At 42.2% G+C, this 23651-nt stretch overlaps 2 protein-coding genes across 2 annotated transcripts in view; one reads left to right on the plus strand and one right to left on the minus strand.

The window, feature by feature from the left end:
- The window catches only part of itga10 (integrin, alpha 10), a 27419-nt gene extending 9894 nt beyond the window's left edge, over positions 1 to 17525 (plus strand). Inside the window, exons 7-30 of the mRNA XM_034610718.1 lie at positions 242 to 390; positions 5886 to 6036; positions 9307 to 9472; positions 10652 to 10725; positions 11018 to 11162; positions 12192 to 12340; positions 12477 to 12620; positions 12782 to 12988; positions 13098 to 13228; positions 13449 to 13615; positions 14063 to 14205; positions 14300 to 14410; positions 14763 to 14848; positions 14928 to 15069; positions 15166 to 15258; positions 15372 to 15448; positions 15609 to 15698; positions 15792 to 15876; positions 15960 to 16073; positions 16149 to 16256; positions 16348 to 16461; positions 16552 to 16647; positions 16736 to 16849; positions 17130 to 17525. Coding sequence (XP_034466609.1) covers positions 242 to 390; positions 5886 to 6036; positions 9307 to 9472; positions 10652 to 10725; positions 11018 to 11162; positions 12192 to 12340; positions 12477 to 12620; positions 12782 to 12988; positions 13098 to 13228; positions 13449 to 13615; positions 14063 to 14205; positions 14300 to 14410; positions 14763 to 14848; positions 14928 to 15069; positions 15166 to 15258; positions 15372 to 15448; positions 15609 to 15698; positions 15792 to 15876; positions 15960 to 16073; positions 16149 to 16256; positions 16348 to 16461; positions 16552 to 16647; positions 16736 to 16849; positions 17130 to 17183 — 2910 coding nt within the window. The 3' untranslated portion in view covers positions 17184 to 17525. The remainder of the gene's footprint in view (positions 1 to 241; positions 391 to 5885; positions 6037 to 9306; positions 9473 to 10651; positions 10726 to 11017; positions 11163 to 12191; positions 12341 to 12476; positions 12621 to 12781; positions 12989 to 13097; positions 13229 to 13448; positions 13616 to 14062; positions 14206 to 14299; positions 14411 to 14762; positions 14849 to 14927; positions 15070 to 15165; positions 15259 to 15371; positions 15449 to 15608; positions 15699 to 15791; positions 15877 to 15959; positions 16074 to 16148; positions 16257 to 16347; positions 16462 to 16551; positions 16648 to 16735; positions 16850 to 17129) is intronic.
- polr3c (polymerase (RNA) III (DNA directed) polypeptide C) lies at positions 17516 to 23648 on the minus strand. Its single transcript, XM_034610719.1, has 13 exons — positions 23496 to 23648; positions 21934 to 22080; positions 21279 to 21543; positions 20650 to 20951; positions 20442 to 20546; positions 19970 to 20143; positions 19825 to 19876; positions 19661 to 19721; positions 19422 to 19572; positions 18303 to 18404; positions 18167 to 18216; positions 17881 to 18030; positions 17516 to 17789 (listed from the first exon to the last, which is right to left on the minus strand). Exons 2-13 carry the CDS (start codon positions 22078 to 22080, stop codon positions 17708 to 17710), a joined length of 1641 nt encoding a protein of 546 aa, XP_034466610.1. The 5' UTR covers positions 23496 to 23648; the 3' UTR covers positions 17516 to 17707.
- Positions 23649 to 23651: the final 3 nt, after the last annotated feature.

A 23651-nucleotide genomic window follows, 5' to 3' on the forward strand; every position in this document is an offset into this window, starting at 1 on the left:
GCAGGCAACGTGAGGTGAAGAGGAAATACCTCTGGTTTTTCAATGAATTCAAAAATTCCCCGAGTGCACTGTTTGCTTTAAGAACAGGGTCGGTGCTTAAAGAGATAGTTCACCCCCAGAAACACAAGATGTTTCAGATGTTGCTCCCCACAAATATGTGCCAGCACAACCAGGACCATGTGTCGTTGTTGAAATTCTTCTGTGTGTTTGTGTATGTGTGTGTATGTGTGCTCACATTCAGGTCGGTATACTGCAGTATGGCGAGGTAGCAGTCCATGAGTGGTCTCTGAAGGACTACCAGACCACACATGAGGTGGTGGAGGCTGCCAAGAACATCAGCCGACAGGAGGGACGAGAGACGCGCACGGCATACGCCATCCACATGGCCTGGTAGGCCTGTCAATCACTGTTACCTCGCTCCTACTGGCTGATCCCTCTCGTGTTAAAAACATACCGTAGATCTGGCGTGCTCTCTGGAAAATGTCTGGCTGTTTAGATTTTGGTGGTAGATTTTTGGTGTTTGGCATTCTTAGGGGGGTTTTCTCCAAATATATCACTTGCTATATAATTTGTAATTATAATGACAACCAGGTCTTTTTTCTTCCAGTCTGTTCTTCTTTTTTATGATACGCTCCAGTAAGGTCCCACCAGGCAGCTTTAGATTTATGGCTTACCAAGTTATCTGAAGGATTAGACTAAACATCACGGGGTACTTAAAGCTGCTCCTATCAATATTTTTTGACAGTGGATAAAATAGCTGTGTGTAATATGAAAGGTGTCGCGGTAGTGCCAAACTTATATTATGATAAATCCTTACACTGTTCTCATGAAAACACACTTCCAGCTATGGAGCAGGTAAATGGTTTGTTTTTATATAGCAGCTTTTATATGACCACTCAAAGTGCTTTACAGTATATAACCATTCACACATTCATACAGTACATATATGTGCAGCACTTCATCAGTCACATAATAGTAGCAGAGCCGTTCAGTATCTTGCCCGAGAATACTTCAGCACTGTTTGCTCACATTTACCAAAACAAATTAATGAAAAGATTATATGTCAGATATTTGAAATATTTTCTGCATTATGAGAACGTTTATTTGTGTTACTTGCATGACATTTACTACAAATCTTTCTGTCCTTTTCCTTGAGTAAATAAAAAAAATGCAGCCTTTAGTTTTTAATAGAGTTCTATTTACTGCGAGCTTTACTCAAGTAGAGAATCTTAACATTTCTTACACCGCTGAGTTTAAATTCACTCCTCTTCATTACTCCTGTACTGTTGCCGGTCTTTCTTCATTGCTTTTCTTCATAGAAATACAGTGTGTTGGAGGTGTTTTAGTTTGTAATTCAAGTCTAAGGAAACAGTTTTGTAGGTTGAGGGTCGGCAACAACCTCTAAGTCTTAAAATATTTTAAAATGTTTCTTTTCAAAATAAAATTCCTGCCTTATTAAAGGCATACCCACATGGAGCACCACACCCAGACCTGATGTGTGGCCCGACGTGCATTTGGGGATGTGTGTGTTGGAGAGGTGTTCTACTCCCGTAGGCACACACACACACACACACACACACACACACACACACACACACACACACACACACACACACACACACAGGTAATTGGAGAGTTCCTGTTTTCTGGTGCATTTAAAGGTACCAGTTGGAGGGGTTTAGGAAAAACATTTAAAAGGTAGTTGAAAAGCAGTGACTGGAAAATGGAGCCAGTAAAATTGTGTAACTGTGGCCTTTAAACACCAGTGACGGGAAAATCAGACGACAACCACACACTGTCCACTCTTTGTCTCTCACTGTCATAACCTCATTGACGGATGGTGAAAACTCTACATTAGCCGTGCACATGAGTCTATGTGTGTGTGCCAGGGTAAAGAAAACAAGCCCAGGTTGCAATTGTTGAAATAATTTAAGATTGATTTGATATCAGTTCATTTAAAAATATACCAATTTATGTCAAGACTTATGTAAACATATGCATCACCTCTCTCTCTCTCTCTCTCTCTCACACACACACACACACACACACACACACACACACACACACACAGATGGACAGATAGCAGGGTTTGCAGTGGGCAGGAAAGTGACGGGGTAGAAAAACAGTAAGATTAGCTGAGCTGGTCTGGCTGACTGCTGGCTCAGCACGGCTGCAGGTGTGGTATGGCCTGACCCAGCCTGGCCGGCCAAGTCGTGCTCCTACAGCTGTAAAAATACACACACAGACATGTACAGTACACACACACGCATGGACGAACACCTACACGCAGCCTACACTTCACACGCATATAGTTTAAATTTCTACATCTACAAAGGCATCGACTGCATTCATTCCTTGGCCCCTTACCCTTAACCTTAACAGCATGTTTGACTTTTAACCCTTACCCCTAACCTTGTCCTTATTATAAACTTAGACCTAAACCTGAGCACTTGGCTAAAATAGGTCTTAAAAGAACAGAGAACATGCAAACTGCTCTCCTCTCACCTCTCTCTCTGGAGGTGTTAAGATTTATCATGATTGGGCAAATTCTCAAAGAGTTATTGTTAAGATTTGCCAAGGCACAGGCAGATATTTTGGTTGATGGTGGCCATGTTTTTCGACCATTCTTGCTCTCTGTAACAATATAAATATACACAATTTGATCCCATGCTGTGAACTTTGACAGATTAAAAAGAATGAATATCAAAAGTGTAGGTCGTGACCCTACCCTCAACTAAATAGCTGAGTATAATCCAAACAGAATTCAAACAGACACAGAGAGAAAAGATCAGGGTTTCTGCGAGGTCTTAAAAAGTCTCTGAAAAAAGTCATATCTGAATTTAAGGCCTTAAAAAGTCTTAAATATGTTAAAATATAATGTCCTACATCTTAAATACGTTTGCTAGGTCTTAATTATGTCAATGTTCATTTAATGCAATTTCCATGGATTTTTATTTTGTTGTTGTGTGTAGTATCTATTGAGAAATTAAGAATATTACAAAAATTACAAATAGGATCAACATGGGACTGATAACTAATAACCTACAATTTATAGCTGTACACTCAGCTTGGCTGTGGAAAAGACCGGGGTAGCTATGGTCTTTGTCTATAGTTTGTAAACTGGCATTTCAAGGGTTATTGTCTACTCTGCTATTTTACCTCATCTACAATTATTCACATCTGCCGTACTTTTCATAGGTCTAAAATTTCATACATTGTGGTTGTGGTTAAATTGAACTTGTTGAAACCTGCAGACAGACAGACGTAACCAATTACGATACACCCACCCGTAGTACACGTGTAAAAGGTAAATATTCAAGCCTCGAGTTCTTATTTGGTAAAGCCGCACTAAAGATAAATGATTCAACATTGTGAGAAATAATTTTACTACTCTGTTCAAGAGTTAGATTCTATTTCATAAGGTAAATATGAGGCTACAGCCAGTTCCCAGTTCGCTTGGCTTAGCTTCCATGGTACAAACTGGAAGCATGAGGAAACAGCGAGTCATGGTCTGTCCACAGTCATGGTCTGTCCACAGTCATGGTCTGTCCACAGTAAACAGCATCTGCCCACCGTCACCTCTAAAGCTCACTAATTACCATGTTGTTTTTTGGTTGTTAAACATTCCTGAAGTCTTGTCATATCTCGAGATTGTCTGCCAACCAGTGTAGAATTCAAGGAGCTCCTGTTTACGGCCAAGAAAAAGTCTGGCTCATATAACCCCCAGCAGGTTGTTTTTCAAGTTCAGTTTAGAACAAATTACACAAATATAACATGAGATGTGAAACAGTGAGGTTTCAATGTGCTGGTTGGTGGATTTCATTACAGTATAGCTGTGTCCTGTCTTCATGCTAAGCTAAGCTAAAGTCTTCTGGTTGTAGCTTTTTAGACCCGAGACCGGGCACGGCCACACATACAGGAAAAGAACGCTTCCTGTGGCGAAGCAAATCGCAGAGTGGCTTCGCATGGAGTTTATCTTCGGTGAACTTTGACCCGTAATGTTCGCTTCGCATTCGACTAGGTGTGACTGTGCCCTTATTCTTCACAAGAAAGTAAATTGTGTATTTTCCAAATTGTTAAACTATTCCTTTAGTTTTCGGCCTTTGCTTTGAGAGAACTTGGTCTCGGCTTTAAAAGGAAAACCATGTTCAAGTAACGGACTTGGATTTGAATGTAGAAGTTTAGACTTGAGTGAACTTGTGCTTTACCGAACACCACAAACACCACATGTAATTTTAGACTCCGTACATTGAACCATACATTTACCAAAAATAGCATGTAAGTTGTGACCATCATCTTTCTGTGCACCAGGGCACAATGTAATGTTGAAATGTTAACGACAGTAATGGACTGTGGACTGTGGATTGTAGATTGTCGATGACAGAATGATACACAAACATCAAATAGCCGTCTACAATTGAATTAACCACCGATTTTTATATTGCTCCACCCGTCTGAGACACTCTCAGTCAGCCACACACATACGCATAAAAGTACACACGCAGACCGCTGCGCGGTGTCACTACTGTGACTCCATAAAATTGCTCGTAAATACGACCAGGCTTCCCAATTAGCTCTGCTCACTTTCTCTCCTCTTTCATCTCCCCTGTCCCATTATTTTGTGTCTTTCATCCTAATTTTTTCTCCGTTTCAATTCTTCCTCCTTTTTTCCTAATCTGTTTCCGTCTGTCTTGTCTTGTCTTGTTGTTCACCCCTCTTTCCTCCCTGCTCCCTTCGTTTGTGTCCTTCTGTCTCCTACCAAATTAATTTAATTGCAAAATTACACAATCTTAATACCACATCAGAGCAGGATTTGTACTTTTAGTTTTAACGTTTGGTTTCGTTTTACTGTCTTTTATGATTCTTTTTGGTCTTTTAAGTAGGTTCCCAAGCACTAGATTTGACTTCTTTTCTTTCTTTCTTTCTTTTTCCTTTTATCTCCCACTTCTCTAACTATCTAATTACTTTGTTCCAGGTTTATAGTTTCTTTCATCATGTTTCCCAGTGTTTCACTCATCTTTATCTATCTGTCCCTCTCCTTTACTTCCACTTATTTCTTCTTTTTTCTCCTCTCCTCTCCTTCTCTGCACCCTATGTAATTTGCAGACTGCATAGGGGAAACAGTTGTTTTTAACTCTGAGTTTCTTGCGGCTGACCACAATGTTATATTTAGGCCAGGGCTGGAGTTAGGCCTGAAAATGACTGAGTTCACTAGCAGTGACGACTCTCCAGAGTTCAGTGTGTACGTGTGTGTGTGTGTGTGTGTGTGTGTGTGTGTGTGTGTGTGTGTGTGTGTGGGTTGGTTTGAGGCTCACCAACCCTATTCAACACTTGGAGCAGGTCCTGCTGAGAACAGGTTTCAAGCAGACAAACAGGGTGCGGCCTGGGTCTGTCCGTGTGTTTGTCATTTTAGGCTTCCTCTCTGTAACATGGCACAACCGGATGGGAATGCACAGATGCGGTCGCTGTGTGCAGTGACACATGCTCGCTGCGTGCAATGACCAATTTGAGTCAACTGGCAGTAAATGTATGTGTGTCAACTATGACTAATATAGTTGTGGACCATTTATATCATACTTGGTGGGAAGAGACTTAAAGCCAATGTCTCACTCCTTCACTAGTTATTAATTTTCTCGGAGAAGCACTTTGAATTGTATGTTATCATATAGAGTTTATTTGAGAAGTTAAGAAACTAAGTAAGTGGATACTCCCTGGTGTCCTCTCTCTCCCTCTGGCCCCTTCACTCCTTTAACTTTTTAACTTTATTCTTTTCTTCCATTTTGACTTTTTTTTCTCTCGAATCCAATTTACTTCAGCAAGATTTGCATGATTAGAACCTGACACTTTTATGTCAGTTTCCCTCATATCGTTTTCTGTTTTTGTAGCACAGAGGCGTTCAGTTTGGAACGTGGTTCGAGGGATGGAGCCACCAAGGTGATGATCGTAGTGACGGACGGAGAGTCGCATGACGGAGAGGAGCTACCAGAAGCTCTGGAGGAGTGCGAGAAGAGAAACATCACAAGATACGCCATCGCTGTGAGTACATGTCGTCTGGTTGTGATGGGACATCTTGGAGCTGCTGTCCTAACATAATCACAATCTAGAGTCTCATGATGCTCAAAATGTTGATTCAGGAGTTCTCTTTTCCCTCACTGGTAAATCTAGTGTACGAAACACACATCTAACCTACATTATCAATGGGGTGTGTATTGCATCTCTGACATTCCACACACATTGCGTGAAAGTCGCACACTGACCACAAGCTGTGCACCCTCGGGCAACCACACAATGCTGCCACTCCCCCAGAAATAACATTACCAAATGAACCCCTTGAGTCTACGAAAATAGACGAGTGGGAACAAAAACTCTTCCTTTCGAGCCCCACCCGACCCCCTCAACACACAGTGACACACTGAGCGGTGGTATGGTTTTAGAATCAGAGGACCGGACAGAGTCTAGCGGCAGCACTGGTTACAGACCCCTCCCTGTCCCACAAGAGACACTGGGGAACCTTCAGACTCCGCGAGAACCACAGAGGAGAACATGAGCCAACACTGAGGAGGAGTGGCAAGGTGCCACCATAGAAATATGTGTAGATATATCTATTGATATATGGGTGGAGAGGCTCGGTTAAAGGTCTGTGTTTGAGTCCTGTGCAGACGTATTATTAAGTTTGATCAGACTGAGCTCCCGTTTACAAATCGACTCTGTCTTCCTGAATTTGCATCTCAAACTGCCACATTAAAGGACGACATCTTGGGATAAAAGTAGGTTCTGTTCTTGCCTTGGTTCATCCAAGAGAAAACGTGCACTTATTTTTCGTGGTATCCATCCACGCAGATAGTTTTGGCTTTTATTTGCCCAGATCTGGAGATATCTCTCATGTCTAATTCTTCAACATACAACAGGGATTAAAAAAGATGTGAAATCAAAGAAAAAAATCTATTAAAACAAGACCATGATCCAGAAATTAGGTTAAAATATCCCGGATACAAATGCTGCCATCTTGTGCGTTTTGGAGCCAGAGTCTGCTCAGTAGCGATCAGGGGAGTGAACAGCGGTAGCAAGGTCCCATCGATAGACATGCTTGACCAATCATGAGTCAGCCTCAGCTGTCAATCATGATGTTTCACCCTTGTTTTATAGCATCAAATAATGAAATAATTTAAACTTACCTGGAAATATAGCACTTGACAACGAATTGAAAATATTTTAGTGCGATAAGATCTAGTTAAAGTGACAGAAACCATTTTTGAGAAAAAATATTTGATGTATACTTTGATGTTTCAGTTTGGTCCGTGTCCCATCTATTAATATGGACGATTTGGGACTTATGACCCATACTGCAGCCAGCCACCAGGTGGCGATCACAATGCTTTGGTTTCACTTTTGGGGAGCTGTCATGTCATCCATCTTTATTTAAAGTCTATGGGTTGTACTTCATCACAGCAATGCTTTGAGCTAAATGCTAACATGCTCATTATGACATTCTGTTAATAGAGGTGTAATGTTTACAATCTTTAGTGTGTTAGCGTGCTAATATTTGCGACTTATTATTTGTAGGCTATTTGGTCACAAACCAAAGTATTAGTCAAAGAGAAATTTTGACCCGATGGTGGCGCTAAATAAAAAATCAGAGAATCACTGAAATTATTACTATTCGTCCTGAAGGGGAAATAAATGCACTGTATGACATTGTCAAAACCAAAGCTAAAAATTAAGCAGCCACTAATACTGTCCTTGTTACTCTGGGTAATCTACAGACCTCACAGAGGAGAAGGAGAAGGAGAAAATGTTTTTTCAAATTTGGGGTCAACTAACCCTTTAAAATAAACACAAGTTGTGTTCCCCTGAGGTCTGAATCCCGACCCTCCAGCAGAAACATGGAGAGGAGAGAATGTTTTGCCGCGCTAAAACATGCTGTCATGGTTTTATCGCTTTGGGCCGGTTGGAGTCTGACTACCTGAACACAACCTTAATGCTATAGGTCAACAGCAGCTTGGTATGAGAAACAGGAAGCAGAGGGAAACTGGTTCAATGAAAATGACATAAGCAGCTTTGAACGACAAGAGAAACAAACAAAAGTGAAAGATGACAACCAGAGAGAATGAGGTGCTTTTTATGGGTCAACTATTGCCCCGAAAAGTCCAAGTGATGACAGGTAAGTGCTACGTGTGTCACTGCAGCCACGTTTTGATGTTCCTGCCGCCCCTGTGTGTGTAGGTTACATGTGTGTGTGTGTGTTTGTGTGTGTGTGTGTGTGCAGTGAAAATGGCTCACAGGGGAGGGCTGAGCTTTCCAAACATGAGCATGAGCAATGCAGACTGTGTTTTATACATCAGCGCAGGTCAGGGGCTGTGAATTGTGTGTTTGTGGGGGAGCAGCTCGTGCAGAACCACGTAAAGTGAGCAGAGGCACTTTCATTCATATACTTGAAAACAAACGTGTTGGCAAAATCCTCGAAATCTGGAAATGTGCTTTACATTTAATATAAGACCGTTGCTTCTTTCTTTTTCTTCTCTGTTCATGACTTTATAAAAACCAGAAGCCGTTGGCTGCCTGCGTGGAATTTCTCGGCCTCTATAAGATGTTAATGTACATATTTATGTGTCGACTCTCTTCACGTTACACAGTGCAGCCCCCCTCCATCCCGTGCCCTTTGAAAACAGAGGATTTCCTTAGTTTGCTTGGCAGCTGGAGTCACGGGGGGAGATTCTTGGGTTTGGTTTCTCTTATGGAATTTTTCTCATTTATACTTCAGGCATTAAGCCACAAGCCGCTGCTGCTACAATATATCTTGTGCATCCGTCATCTCTTCACCCCCTGAACCGGGCCTGTGCACCTCATTTACAAATCTCTGGTGGCTGCCATTTCCTCTTGTCTTGTGTTTTCCAGTCAGTGTGTTGCCTTTAGCTGTTGCTTAATTACGGGTAAATTACACGGGCAGGGAAACAGCTATGAACTGTGTTTATTTTTCAGGTTAGAGAGTTGGATCCTGCAGGTCCAGGTTACTTGTTCTGGGAATGGTGTCGTTCCTCCCCTCTTCCCCTTCATACTATGTCTGTCTCTCTTCAAAACAATCCATCATCCCTTCTCATGGTTTCAGTTCCTCTCAAACCGTGAAAAATAATATATCTGATACATGCCCTCGTATTAGTTTAGGCTTTGTTTTGCTCACTTTCACTGCCTTTCTCTGTTTCCAGCTTAATCCCTCCATGTTTTATTGAACTTGTGTGTTCTGCTTATTCATCTATTGTGTTTCTCTTACAATCTTTCTCTCCCTTTTTCTCCCACGCTGGTCTCCAGGTTTTGGGTCATTATATCCGCCGGCAGCAGGACCCTGAGACGTTCATTAACGAGATCAAGTACATCGCCAGCGACCCTGACGACAAATTCTTTTTCAACGTGACAGATGAAGCAGCGCTCAATGACATTGTGGACGCTCTGGGAGACCGAATCTTCACCCTGGAAGGTGTGTGATGCAGGGAAGGAGGCAGGGAGGATTCAATGATGTACTGTTTAAAACAAGACAGTAGTAATGTCACAGTTTTTCAATTCACTCATGATTAGCACCTCAGATGTCTCATAAAACCACCTGATCTACTTTGAGGAAGTTTTATATATATATATATATATATATATATATAGATGTGTCACATGATGTCATGTATTGTTATATTGATTGGCGAGAAGCAAAAGCAGAAAAAAACAGGGAGATCTCATAGATGACTGGTTGGGTTTGACATGCGACAATTTACAGCATATCAGTCTCCTACTCTACTCTTCACTGCACCTGTAAAGTAAAGCTGTAAAAACTGAATTTAGAAAAGCATAGAAATACAAATGTTATTGTATGTCTTTTGGATTTTACAGTCCAACAGTTAAGCTGAAGGACAGTAACAGGAAATGATCAAATCCAAATGCTGAATCAACTTCGACCACAGATTCCCTGGATTAAAATACAGATTTATTTACTTCAGTTAGAAAAAGTTAAGTCAGTGAAAAACTTTACAGCTTTAGTTTGTTATGTTGAGGCACTGATCTATAGAATATTGGATTCATATTTTCAAAATGATAGTGAGTGTATTTACATAAGTTATTAAGTCAGTTTTCTATAAGATAAGATAAAATTAGATGAGAAGATAAGACATACGATTTAGGATAAGATTTATGTTCTCAGGGTATAAAATATATTTTAACCCATAATTTTCCCAGTTGCAATACTGTTTTCATCAGATTGGATTTTGTCAACTCAGAGGAAACAAACACTGGGACTAAAGTGGTAAGAGTCTGTCTGAGAAATGAGAGGTACAAGTATGTGAGTCAGAAGTGGAGAGTTATCACTGTAGAAAGAAGAAAATAAACAGCAGTTCTGCAGAAAAAGCAAGAAAGGGAAAAGAAGGTGGAGGGAGTGAACAGCTATCACAATAGCTGAGGGAGGAGGAGAGGAAGACCGATGAAAGGTGATGCCACCTTCAAATGTTTAAGGAAACCAGAGAGGAAAGGAGGTGAGGAAAGGGCGAGGCTCCTGTGGTCTTCAGGGTGGGTGAGAGTGTCGAGGATGCAGAGAGATCAGACGCCGGGGGGGTGAGGAAGGAAGGGAGGAGATGTGTAAAGAAACATGATGATGGTTGTCTCTGTCCACCTGCAGGGACACTGGGCTACAACGAGAGCTCGTTCCACATGGAGATGTCTCAGATCGGCTTCTCCACACACACACTGGATGTAAGTCCAACCTGAACTCTCTCATCAGAGTGTGAAGTAAAGTCAAGATTTCTTTATACGGCAAATTAAACATAAAAGGAGTTGAGCCAAAGTGCCCTAAAGTCATGGCAAAGTAAGTCAGCACAAGCGTGGATTAAAGATAAGAAGTACAATGATAGCCATTAACTGGTCTATAAAACAGATTCAAGCTGAATTAAAAGCAATATTGAAAAGGCACAGCACTTTAAATTAGATTCAAAAGCTAAATATGTTTTATTTGTTTCTCATCCATGCACTGCTCTTGGTTCTTTAGGATGGCATTTTGTTTGGGATGGTCGGCGCCTATGATTGGGACGGTGGCGTGTTGAAGGAGGGGATCAACGGACGCATCATCCCGCCCAGAGAGGCTTTCGAGAGCGAGTTTCCGCTGGAGCTGAAGAATCATGCTGCTTATTTAGGTACCGACATAACAGACCATTGAGCAGAGCACTCAAAGGATCAAACTCCATGTGTTAGTGTGTTACTATCACACTGTTATTGTGTTATTGTGTGGAGGGACTTCAAGAATGAAGCATTCATGTGTTGTTGGGAAGCTCCCACAACTCATTTTTGGGACAGCTTTTAGGAAAATAACATGTACAGGCAGGTACAATGGAGATAGATACAAGGGAGATAAATTAGGGATAAGAATATATACGAATAAATATAGAATAATTCACAAAGTTAATGACAATAAAAAAAGTTTTAAATAGTGGATAAAATAGCCACAAATTAAAGATGTAGGTGGGGATTCTGGCACCAGACAGACCGCTCCAGGGCAAAACTGAGCCAATGGCCCCAATTCAGACACTGCTCTCTCCCCTTTACCCTTATTTAGTTTTGGTATAAAATGATTGAATGTAATTAAATAAACCTAATATTACAAGATGTAAAACAAAATTTGGGCCAAATTTGTTCCACATTTCCAGTTAAGTAAATTACCACTAAATAATTGCCAAACAGTGGTCCTGGGGTTTTCTGGGGCTCCTGCGTGTCTGGTGCTCCAGTGAACCAGCTTCAACTGTGTGGGGAACAGAAACTTCTTTCTTCCCAATAAGCTCCAAAATCCACATAATCCTTTTCAAAACCTCCGAGTTTGATCGTTGTTTGTCTTTCAACGTTTCTGAAAACATAACTCGTGAATGCGCTCCTGTTCTCCAGCCCACTCTCGAATCACAAATGTCTGAGCTTTCCACGTGCCCATAAACACACCACTGCAGTAGACTGCATTAACACAGAACATGATACAAACACGGACAGAAAATGATGTGAAACATTACTTATCTGAAGCAAGTTCAATTAAAAGTTGTTTTATGCCATGCCAGCAGTGAAATGTGCACTTGAGTTGTAGCATATGTGTTAAATGATGCATAAATATCCTATATTAGTCTGTAATCTCTGACTGAAGGTGGTGGATTGAGCAGCGGTGTGTGATGATGTGTTTTCAGGTTACACGGTGTCATCTGTGATAGTTGGAGACTGGAGGAGGCTGTATGTAGCTGGAGCTCCTCGCTTCAAACACAAAGGCAAAGTCATCCTGTTTGAGCTCAGTGACGATGGCGACGTCAACATCGTACAGGCCCTCAATGGAGAACAGGTAAAAGTATACCTGGGCCTCTTCATTCCTGTCAGTCACTTTACACAACAGAGCAGCAGAAACCTCAATAGTCAGAGATTAAAGCAAGGACTCCCCCTATTGGCCGTAAACTGAAGTACCATGTTTCTGTGTGTAGATTGGGTCTTACTATGGCAGTGAGGTGTGTGGGATGGATATCGACCAGGACGGCATCACTGACATCCTCCTGGTTGCTGCTCCGATGTACCTCGGCTCAGGAAACAAGGAGGCTGGGAAGGTCTACATCTACAGCCTCAGTGGGGTGAGACAGGGGCAACACTGACTCTTCTCTATAAGGATGATTGTACAGTCATCATGAGGACACGCAACATTTACCAAAATCTCAGCATAATAAACATTGACAATGAAAACATCAAAGTTTTTATCACCTGTAATGTATCCACCTTCTTTCTTGTCTCTCAGGAGGAGGCGTTTGTATCTAACGGGACTCTGAAGTCAGAGGAGAAGTCCCAGGACGCCAGGTTTGGTTATGCACTGGCGTCCGCCCCTGACCTCAACCACGACGGCTTCACTGACCTGCTGGTGGGAGCCCCGCTGGAGGACGAGCACAGGGGGGCCATCTATGTCTACCATGGAGATGGCATTTACATCAACCACAATTATAAACAGGTACCTACCCTTTACTTACAGGTACAAGCTTTTTGGAACCTGTCAGAAATCAATCAAACTATCAGAAATCAATCAAACTAATTTCCTTTCCTGGCTCCTGTCCTTACAGCGTATCGCAGGGTCATCGCTCTCCTCCTCCATGCGGTACTTTGGCCGCAGTGTGAGTGCTCGGTTGGACTTGGATGGAGATGAGCTAATAGACTTGGCAGTGGGAGCACTGGGCAGTGCTGTGCTGCTCAGGTGGGTAAACACAGAGAAGGACAGGCAAAGGGAACAGAGAATTATTGCCAGGACAGATTTTACTTTAACGGCTGCAAGCAGTGGGAGATAATAAATGTATCACCTTAAGCTAGATTCCACATTTAAAGTAAACAATACAAAATCAACATTAAATGTAACTAGATTCACATCATCTAAATCTAAAGGTTTAATCATTTTTTCCCTAATGACTGTCCCTCAGCTCTCGCAGCATAGTCCAGATCAACGTGAGTCTGTCCTTCCAGCCGCACTCCATCAACGTCATTCAGAAGACCTGCCAAAGAGGTGGCAGAGAGTCAGCCTGTCTGGATGCGACTGCCTGCTTCACAGCCATCTCCCGCTCCCCTGGACCACACAGCAACAGCTTTGGTAGAACCCTTTGTATTTTCATCAATCCAAAACCACAGGCCTGCCCTATCTGATTCATACAACAAACCAGAAAAGTACTCAGTAGAGCACATACCTCCGCCAAGGCCCAACAGTCAAGCTGCACCAAATTGCACACACTCATAGATATCTATCCTCTGAAATATGCCAGATTTTTATCACAAAGATCCATGAGTTATTCCCTGGTGAAAAACGTAAAGTTAAAGAAAGATTAACTGTCCCTTTCTCAAGAACCGTCCCAAAGTTTACTGTGTTCTTTCCAGGCCCACATCCCGTCCTTCCACTACGTTTCCTGAAAATCCTTTTGATAGTTTTTGCCAACAAACAAATATCCTCTCCTTGGCGGAGGTAAAAATAAGAGTTGTAAAATGGCCAGGGACTCATTTTCCAGCGCTCACCATCTGTCCTAATTACCGTCTCTCTCCTCAGACCTGTGGGTGTCAGCGATGTTGGATGACAGGAAGTTGTCTGCACGGGCCCTGTTTGACGACAGCTCCCAAAGACAGACCCAGATGGTTGTCCGAGTCCAAACGGGACAAACTCTCTGCTACAACCTGCCCTTTCATGTTTATGTGAGTGTCTGAACACACACACACACACACACACAGAGACAAGGTGACACTTGTGTTTTCACCTCTGACATTTGTGTTTGTCTTTGGAGTATAGGACACAGCAGACTACATCCGTCCAATCAGCTTCTCGCTGCGGTTTAAGATCAACGACACGGAGAGTGGTCCGGTGTTGGATGAGGGCTGGCCAACCACTGTTAAGAAATTTGTGAGTGGCAACATATTGACTCATGACATTGACAGATTTAGGGGAAGCATGGTGATGCGGTGGATCCTGGTTTGAAATCCGGTTCGACTGGGATCTTTCTGTGTGGGGTTTGCATGTTCTCCCAATGTTTGCATGTCTTTTCTCCGGGTACACTGCATTTTTTCCCAAAGTCCAAAGGCATGCAGACTGTACCCCACCTCTCGCCCCAATGTCACCTGGGATTGGCTCTAGCTCCCCCCGACAAAGGGATGACAAAGGGATGAGCGGTATAGATCATGGATGGATTAATAGATTTCTTAATGGGTCACATTTCCCTTCTCCTTCCTTCCACTTTTGACTTGTTCCTCTCCAGATCGCGTTCTTCAAAGACTGCGGTGAGGATGACGTGTGTACCACAGACCTGGTGCTGCAGGCTCATATGGACATCTCTGGGACGAGGTACTGATTTGAGACATTCCTCGGTTCGCTCTCTCGGTTTGTTCGGTTTCATCACGTTTTCATCACGTTCTCTCCACAGACAGAAGCCTTATGTGATTCGCAGCCCTCGTAGGCGTCTGGCGGTGGAGGTGCAGCTCCAGAACAGACTTGAAAACGCCTACAACACCAGCCTGACGCTGCACTACTCACGCAACCTGCACTTCTCCAGCCTCAGCATTCGGGTAGACAACGTTCACACAGCACCACTTCTAACTAATCACACACATTTAGGCTGCCTTACACAACCTCTCTCTTTCTTTATCTCTCTCTTGTCGTAGGAGGATGCCCACTTTAAGATTGAGTGCACAGCGCTCGGTGCCAACAGCCACTCGTGTAACGTCAGCTATCCAGTGTTTCGCTCCCAGTCAAAGGTGCGTTAGTGCAGAAGAAACGGCTTCATCACACTTGACTAAGCCCACTCATACTTGACTCACTGCAGGTGAAACTCGTCTCTTCACCAGCCCGTTCTCTTCTGTGCTTGCAGGTGAACTTCATGCTGGAGTTTGAGTTCAGTTGCACGTCTCTGCACAGTCGAGTCCAGATGAAGCTCCATGCTGCCAGGTAGCTCACTGAAGCAGTTCTGGATTCTCTGTGCACTGGGTTTAGAGGCAACTGCTTATAGGGATCCCATCTGTTTTGGTCAAATTCAATTAAGGATGGATAGATATTATTTGTCTTCTCTGAAAGGCAATGAGGTTTATCTGATCTGTTTCTTTCACAGTGACAGTGTGGAGAGGGAGGATACGCTGGGGGACAACAGTGTTCAGCTGCAGAGTTTTGTTCAGTATGAACCGGACCTGTTTGTCAGCAGGTGCGTGTGCACGGCATGAATATATTTTAGCTTCTCTTTTTTTATGTGTTTGAGTATTTATATGATGTTTCTTTTTCCTGTGGTTTTGTGCAGTGACTCTAATTTGAACCGATACGAGGTTCACCCCACGCGGACAGTGTCAGAGGCGATTGGACCAGAGTTCTATACACACCTCAGGGTATGTCTCATGTGCTCATGGTGCAAATTTAAAGTCAAGCTGGACTTTTAGATTAAAGCGTTGTTTGTTTTTTGTCCATATAGCTGCAGAACCTCGGCTGCTACTCTGTGAGTAATCTGGTGTTGAGGCTGCATCTGCCCTCTGTGGCTGCAGGAGACAGAGTGTTCATGACTGTCACTGAGGTCTTCTCCTACAACGTGAGTAACATTTCCCTTTGACTGTCTGTATCTCCCTTTTTATATCCAATCTGACATATTTTAATTCCCCCCCAGGCTACAGGAGTGAACTGCAGCGTGCTGAGTGATCTGGCCCAGCTCAAAGACAGACACAGAGATGTGCGCCCCCTACATCCAGAAGACATGATGCAGAACGACATACTGGTGAGGCCTCTGGCAGCACAGCAGCTACTGAACACTGTGCAGCATCAGCACATGTTAATATGCGTGTTTGTGTATTTATGTGTGTGTGTAGAACTGCAGCAGGTCGTGGTGCACGGAGGTTGTGTGTGAAGTGCAGCAGCTCCTGAGAGGGCAGACTGCCCTCATTCGTGTCAGCCGCAGAGTCCATGATGACTTCTTCAGAAAAGTAAGACGAACATAGACACACATTCATTTCAGCCCAAATCTTGTGCCCTGTGACACTAATTGGTCATCGCAACTGCGTCTCCTTCCGTAGGCCAAATATAAGTCAGTGAGGATAATGGGTGCCTATCGCCTGGCAGCTCAGGAGACTAACCTCATCACTCTGGACACAGGAACAGACTGGAGGGAGGTAAGAAGACTACAGCAGGATTTGAAGTGGCAGAATGAGAATTAGTATTAACTTTCTGTTTCCTCTCCATTTATATGTTTTCCTCTAGACTGTACTAGAGGTGCTGAAGGGCAGAGCTATTCCAATCTCACTCTGGATTCTGATCGGCAGCATCATCGGAGGGTTGCTGCTACTGGCCCTCATCATTTTCGTACTGTGGAAGGTATTTTCATGTTACACATTACTTAAAATTTTGGTGATAAGGGTTCAGATCATAGCAATTTACACTGTTGCTATATGGTCTATATGGGTGAACTAGTCCTAGTCTAAAATATGTTAATTTTATTTTGAAAATATTATATCATTACTCTCCACAACCCCAGAAATGAACCCGTAACTTCCAGCTTGAGAATCAATGATATAAAGTATTTATCCAAACATACGTTACAAATACCAGAATGTGCTGTGTTTAAAATATCAATCTTTATCTCCCTCCTCATCAGCTGGGGTTCTTCACACGCAAACACAGAGCAGAGGATGAGAACCATGAGGACTGAGCCCATCGTCTGCTGCCATGACAACGGTAATTTGCCATGACAACTACCACATGAGCCGAGTCCAGAGATTGGACTGGATTGGCGACAAAGATGCAACTGGGACCTTCAGGACCAAAGAGAGCATCACGGGGGTCAAACAGAAATGCACTACCCACTATTTCCAGCATCGGGAGCACTTGTGTAAATAATCTTTTTTTATTGTATGGAACGCCAGTGTGTATTAAACCACAATACTTCTATTTAATATACAGAAATCTTCATGGTTTTACAGTCACTTTGTCGTATGTTTGTCCTTCAAGTTTTGTGTTTGTTCTTTAATGAAATTAAAAGTGTTGAAAAGTTTTCTCGTTCTACGTTTATTCATTTAATAATGCAGGCAGTAAAAAATAAAAACAAGCAAAAAACAATATATATTTTATTCCACTTCAAACTGAAACATTCCAGATATAAACTATAAAAAGGTCGTAGTTGAAATCGTTCATACACGAGAAGTAATAGTACTAGTATATAAGTACTATGAGTTACTATGAGGATGAGGCTGTGGCCGTGATGTAGGACTCTAGAAGAAAAATGGTTTCATCTACTTGGTTCTCTGCTGAATCTAACCTGGATGACAGATGATAAGAAGAGTTACACCTCCACATCACAGAGGTGACTAGCATCTGTATAAAATGGATTTGTACTTTTGTGTCCTTACTTGTTGATATGAAGCTTTAAGGAATCCAGCTGGTGCTTTTCAGGAGCAGTGATCATCTCCTCCACCTCTTGCAGCTGCTCAGGCTCGGCCCCACTGGCCTGCAAAGAGGCGAGGATGGCCTCGATTCGCTGGGATTTCTCCAGCAGGCGCCTGTCAATGGAACATGAAGCCAATCAGCCCATTCGTCTGTATCGCGGCGTATTAACTGCACAACTTTTAAAACTGATCACCTCGAATCCTCTTGCTTGAAAACATGAGGACAAGGAATTATTGACGAGAAACTCACTTGCTCTCCTTGGTCTCAAACAGGCGTCTCTCTATGAGATTGGCGACTGTCTGCAGAGAAAATAAATGTGCAAATCAGAAAAAGGCAGAAACCTGCATCATGGACAGATGAGAATAACTTGTGCTCACTGTTTTACCTTATGGCAGTTCTGCAGCAGCATTCTTGCTGTTGGGAGTTGATTGACGGTGTAAAGATAGAAAGTACGAGAGGGAGCATAGTCAGGAGTCTTTGGGATTTCCTGAAGATCAAAATTATAAGAGTTGTTCATCAAGGATGTGTAGGTAGAGTCAAAAAATGGGTACTGCTCCATTTAATCTGTTGGATGTCAGTGAAATTTCACGATTGTCACTTTTATCAGATTATGCTGCAGTGTTTTAAAAGTGTGGTTTTAAAAATGCCTCCTTCACTTGGTGCATCTTAAAACTTTGTGCCAAATAATTTCCAAAGTAGGTTTTTGGATCGGATGTTTTTTGGATTAGTCGCTCATGTTCATACACTGAGAGAATTGGCTTGAAGAGAGTTGGAACTTGCCACGTACACCTAAAGATATTACAGTAATCAGTCTGTCCTCTTAATTTTGTCACAGTTACAAATTGTGTGTGGTAGCAGCTGAGATGGAGGACAGCTTTGGTTTGCTGTTTTCAAGTGCTTGTGGGAATGAAGAGAAAAAGCCCAGTCACTCCAAAACCTACTACAGTCTACAGCCATAAACCAGTCCAACATAAAAGCTTTTTGAGCATCACTTGAAATTCAATTTAAGACAAAACTTGTGATGGAAACACACACCAAGAGTGAAAATATGATTGTTCCAAATAAACACATTTAGGTCTGTTAGACTCGATCCCCATTGTTCTTAGTTTGAAAGTCTTTGGACACAGCGCGTTTGCTTCTCTACATTTCTCTGGCTTTAAGCGCCACTTACTTAATGCCTACTCGTCATTCTCAAGCCACTTATCGTTAAACTTGCATTTCCCAATGTTCATAAACCAGCTAGCAGGCTGACTAGAAAGGCATTAGTTTAACACATAAACCAGAGACAGTGAATACTGGAACTAATATTTCTTCTTCTGTCTGGTAGAGTAGAGACATTTTTGCAGTGATGTGCCTAAATGACCCATTCAATGTGGATTCTACGCACAGTAAAACAAAACTCATCTTCCTTTCTCGTGTCACACTGCTACATCAGAGTTGGGTAAAAGCTTGGAACTTACAATTAAATAGAATAGAGAGGAAACATGAAAGCATCATCACATACCTGTAGCTGGACCAGGTTCTCCGACAGTAATGTATAGAGCATGTCTTTAGCCTCCTTGGCTGGAATCATGGCAAAATCCTCCACTTGCTTCTGCTCCAGGTGACGTTTCCTTAGCAACAGGCGGAAAATGCGTGCTGACCGGGAGCCGAACCTGACAACAGATTAACAGTGAATAAATGAATGAGTTTTTGATGGCAGAATAATCGCATGTAACCACAATGAAACACTCACACACTTACCTCTCCTGAACTACAGACTCCAGTGTGGCCCGTGCCAGATTGGCCAGCGCTCTGTGTAGATCTGACAGATGAGTTAAAAAAAATAAAAGCATCTGCATCTTGTGCTTCATAAATGAAAAGATACAAACCAGTGTGACGACTCTTGCTTTAATAAAAAAGGATACTAACAACATACATCCCTCCTCCACTTTCACCAGCCTTTCCCACAAACTCCATCTGGTAAATGAAAAAAAAGACAAGCTGCTCTTAAAAACAATCCTGGATATGAATGAAGATTTGAAAATGTAACGTTCCTTGCGGAGGTCATACCGGGTCGTCCACCAGCAGAGTGAGGTACTGGTCTAAGATGGGTCTGGCAATGTTGTAGCTGCTTGGGAGCGACCGGAAGATCTCATTGGATGAGAGGGGCTTTGTGCAGGTGGCTGTGGGCGAGGTGGTCACCTCACTCATCCTCAGCATAGTCCTGACTATCTCACTGCTGGTCTAAGATGTAAAAGTAAAAAAAAAAAAATGTTAACATGATAAAGCATAATGACAAACAACCATAATACTAATCTAACTTTGCATATAAAACAGGCAAAGCTTGGTATTAAGATATGACTGTTTTGACCTGCTATCATTTCAAAACTAAAATGATAGTTATAGCATTTTTCCAGATTATCTAACTCATCAAAAATAAATTATCTTCTAATGTAAATAAAAACAGTGAGATGTGGCTTTAACACAGGTCATACTTTTAAAAGTATTTCTTAAAAATCGAGCAATCTTGTGTAAACCTGACCTGGTCCAGTTTGTTGGCTACAGCACTGATGATGGCCTGGTCTCTGAAGTGAAGATGGAACCTCTCAAAATTCACCTGCCAATAAATCCCCTCATCACCGTGTGTCTGCACAGCAGAGGGTCAGGGACACAGACAAAAGGTTATACATGGTAGTGAAGAAGGGAAAGAAAATACATTAAATACAGACAGCAAATGTGTTCACACTCACCGCTGTATCTAGTCTAGGTTTCTTTGCATTCCTTTGGTCCTCTCCATCCTCGGTCGAGAGTTGGCGTTTGCCTCGTCCACTCAGTGTCATATGTGGCACCTTGTAGCAGTCAGGGAAGCTCTCTGCTGTGCGCGGGGTTGTCTTAGCAGGGGCAGCGGGAGTAGCAGGGTTGTCAGTAGGAGCTGCCGTCGTCTTGTCTTTTTCCCCTGCTCCAGGTAGTGGAGGGCAGCGCTGAAGAAAATGAGTCTCCACTAGGTTGGAGAAGGCAGACGACACTTCACTGTAATCCATGCTGCGTCCCTCTATAATAAGAAACACAAATATCATAAACAGTGACTTTCTATAATTACATTCCACACGAATCAAATGTAACAATGAAGTCATTGCATTTAACACCACACATCAGTGGCGCTCTAAAGTCTCAAGTTGCTAGCTCCAAAGAAACTCCAATTCGAAAGAAGTTGTGGATTATTACAATTTTGTTCCAGTTTTAAGATATTCATACTTAAAATTCCTTCTAATATGAGTCTAAGTGGTGATTTGGAGGACCATGGAGAACTTGTTTAGTTTCCACATCTACATAGAAAACTTCTCCAGTCCTCAGCTGATACAGACACTGAGATACTGACCCTCCATGTTCTGCGTGAGGCGGTCAGCAACTGTCTTGACGGTGCTGCTCATGGTCATATGACCTCTCTGCAGTAGCTCCTCTATGATTAGCTCTCCGGTGTCGCCGTACAGGGTTTTTGCGGTGTAGATGAAACGCGGGTAACGCAGAATTCTCAGAATCCGATTACAGCTGGTCAGATACTCAGTGGGACTCCCAGGTCCTTTACGACCTGAGCTGAACACACAGGCCCCATGCTGCACGAGCACACACAGACACTTCTTTACCTAGGTTCAGCCAGAAAAGAAAGTGGTGCGTTACCTTCAAGAGTCTCTTTGCAAGCACTAAAAAAACATAGATCAAAAAGCTAAGTTAGCTTAAGTTATACTTGACCATGTTATTTTTGACCATTTTCTGGAGCAATAACTGATCTGTCATGTAAAAAGAAAAGCTAAGTTCTCATTAAATAGATGAAAAGTAGCAAAATTACTAATGCTGTAGAATAATCAGGTAACAAAATACAATGTGTGTATGTATACATTACATCTAGGATAGGTTAACTGTCCACCAACATAAGCTCAGCGTATATGATGCTAAATGTGTAATGTATAATAATATTTCCATGGTGTGAGGTAAAGATAGTATCAGTCTAGACATGGTAAGAGTAGGACTGGTACCAGATCCAGTGGGATTCCAGTCTCATTGATGATGGTTCTTAGATTCAGTGCTCCACTTCTGAGCAGGTGTTTTCCCACTTTCTCCACCACCTCTCCAAAGTGCTCCCGCAGCAGGAGACCACACAGACGCACCTCCTGGAGAGTCATCTGCACAGACACACATACACACACAGGAACACACAAATGATTAAAGGGCTCACATTTAGTTTAAGTCAAGTATCAACACAACAATAAATAGAACACTGTATTTTAATATGCACTATATCATGGGCTTAGGTTGACCTTTCCAGAACACACCATTTTAATAAAGCATGAATAAAAAGCATTGTCAGGACATGAGAGCTTTTCAGTTAAATACTGAGATGTATAAAGACACTGAGTAGTCATTGTGGGAGCTTGGAACAGCTATGACTGTTTTAAAAAAGATAAACGTGTGAAATGTCTTATTTATATGATGGTGGAGGAGGGCTACTGTTGCTACGTGAAAAACACTGGTTGCTATGTTCATGTGTGAAAAAGTGAGATCATCTTGGCCCCTGCTGTTTTGATTTTGACCTTCTCCTTCTATTATGTCAGACTCACCCAATTTTATGGAAACACAAATCTAAATCACTGGAGTTCTCCTTTAACCAAAGTTAGGAGACTTGTTTGGGTTAAGATACTTCAATAAAACTGCTACAGACTGGAAATGCCTAGTACCCAGCAAGATGTACAGCAATGTGCAAGGGCACTTTAGATGTTTAGATTCTTATCAATTCAATATCATCAAGCAGGTGTCAGATCAGTCCCAGATTCAACCTACGATTTGACCACAAAATCAAAAACGCATCCAGACTCAAAAAGAGAATTATCTCCAGAGACAAGAAGAAGAAGATGGAGTCCTGCAACAAACGCTGTGGTTCCTACAGATTATCTTAACATCATGGAGCCTCCGGGATGTTGTGAGGACACAGTCGGCCTAAATCTACAGAGGAAGTGTCGCAGGATAACAAAGATCCTCGGAGCAAACTAGGGCTGGGCGATATGGCCAAAAATGATATATATATATATTTATAAGATATAAATATACATATCAGTCTACATCTTTATCACAATGAATGTCACATTATTATTTATTTTCAAATTTAACATTTTACAAATCTGAGGAAAAACACATTGATTAAAAAAGGTGCTTTTTATAAGCAAAACACTTTTATCTGTTTACAACACTTTGAATTAAGCTATTATTCAATGTGTAACTTGAACGTATTATTACTTTTACTTCACTTTTAATGCCTAAAACTTTCATTTCCAAATATAAGAAAAGAAGTCCCACTTCCACTCTGCCTGTCTCTAACTACAGAAATGTGTCTTCTTCTTGTGCAGGTATGTAAAAACATTGTCATATAAGAAAACATACTTTAGCTAATTGAAATAATAAACAGCCAGTTGGACACATTTCACTGACGCTTGTCTACAGATGAACATACTTGTGCAGAGCAGACTAGCCTAACTAGCTAACGGCTAGCTGATGGCTAATAAAGCTGAACATAACATGCACGCACTGTTTTCTTTCCACGAACCTTTCTGTACAGAGGAAATCGTCGCTTTTAAACATCTCCTGCACACATGCTGCTTCTTCTTCTCGTTGTCAACACACACACACGAACACACACTTCCGCTCCACGGCCGCTCGTCTGGCTCCGCTCGGGTTTCCCCCGGCTCAGGCGCGGTGCATG

This window comes from Hippoglossus hippoglossus, chromosome 16 (genome assembly GCF_009819705.1).
Source record: "Hippoglossus hippoglossus isolate fHipHip1 chromosome 16, fHipHip1.pri, whole genome shotgun sequence".
NCBI classification, from domain to species: domain Eukaryota; kingdom Metazoa; phylum Chordata; class Actinopteri; order Pleuronectiformes; family Pleuronectidae; genus Hippoglossus; species Hippoglossus hippoglossus.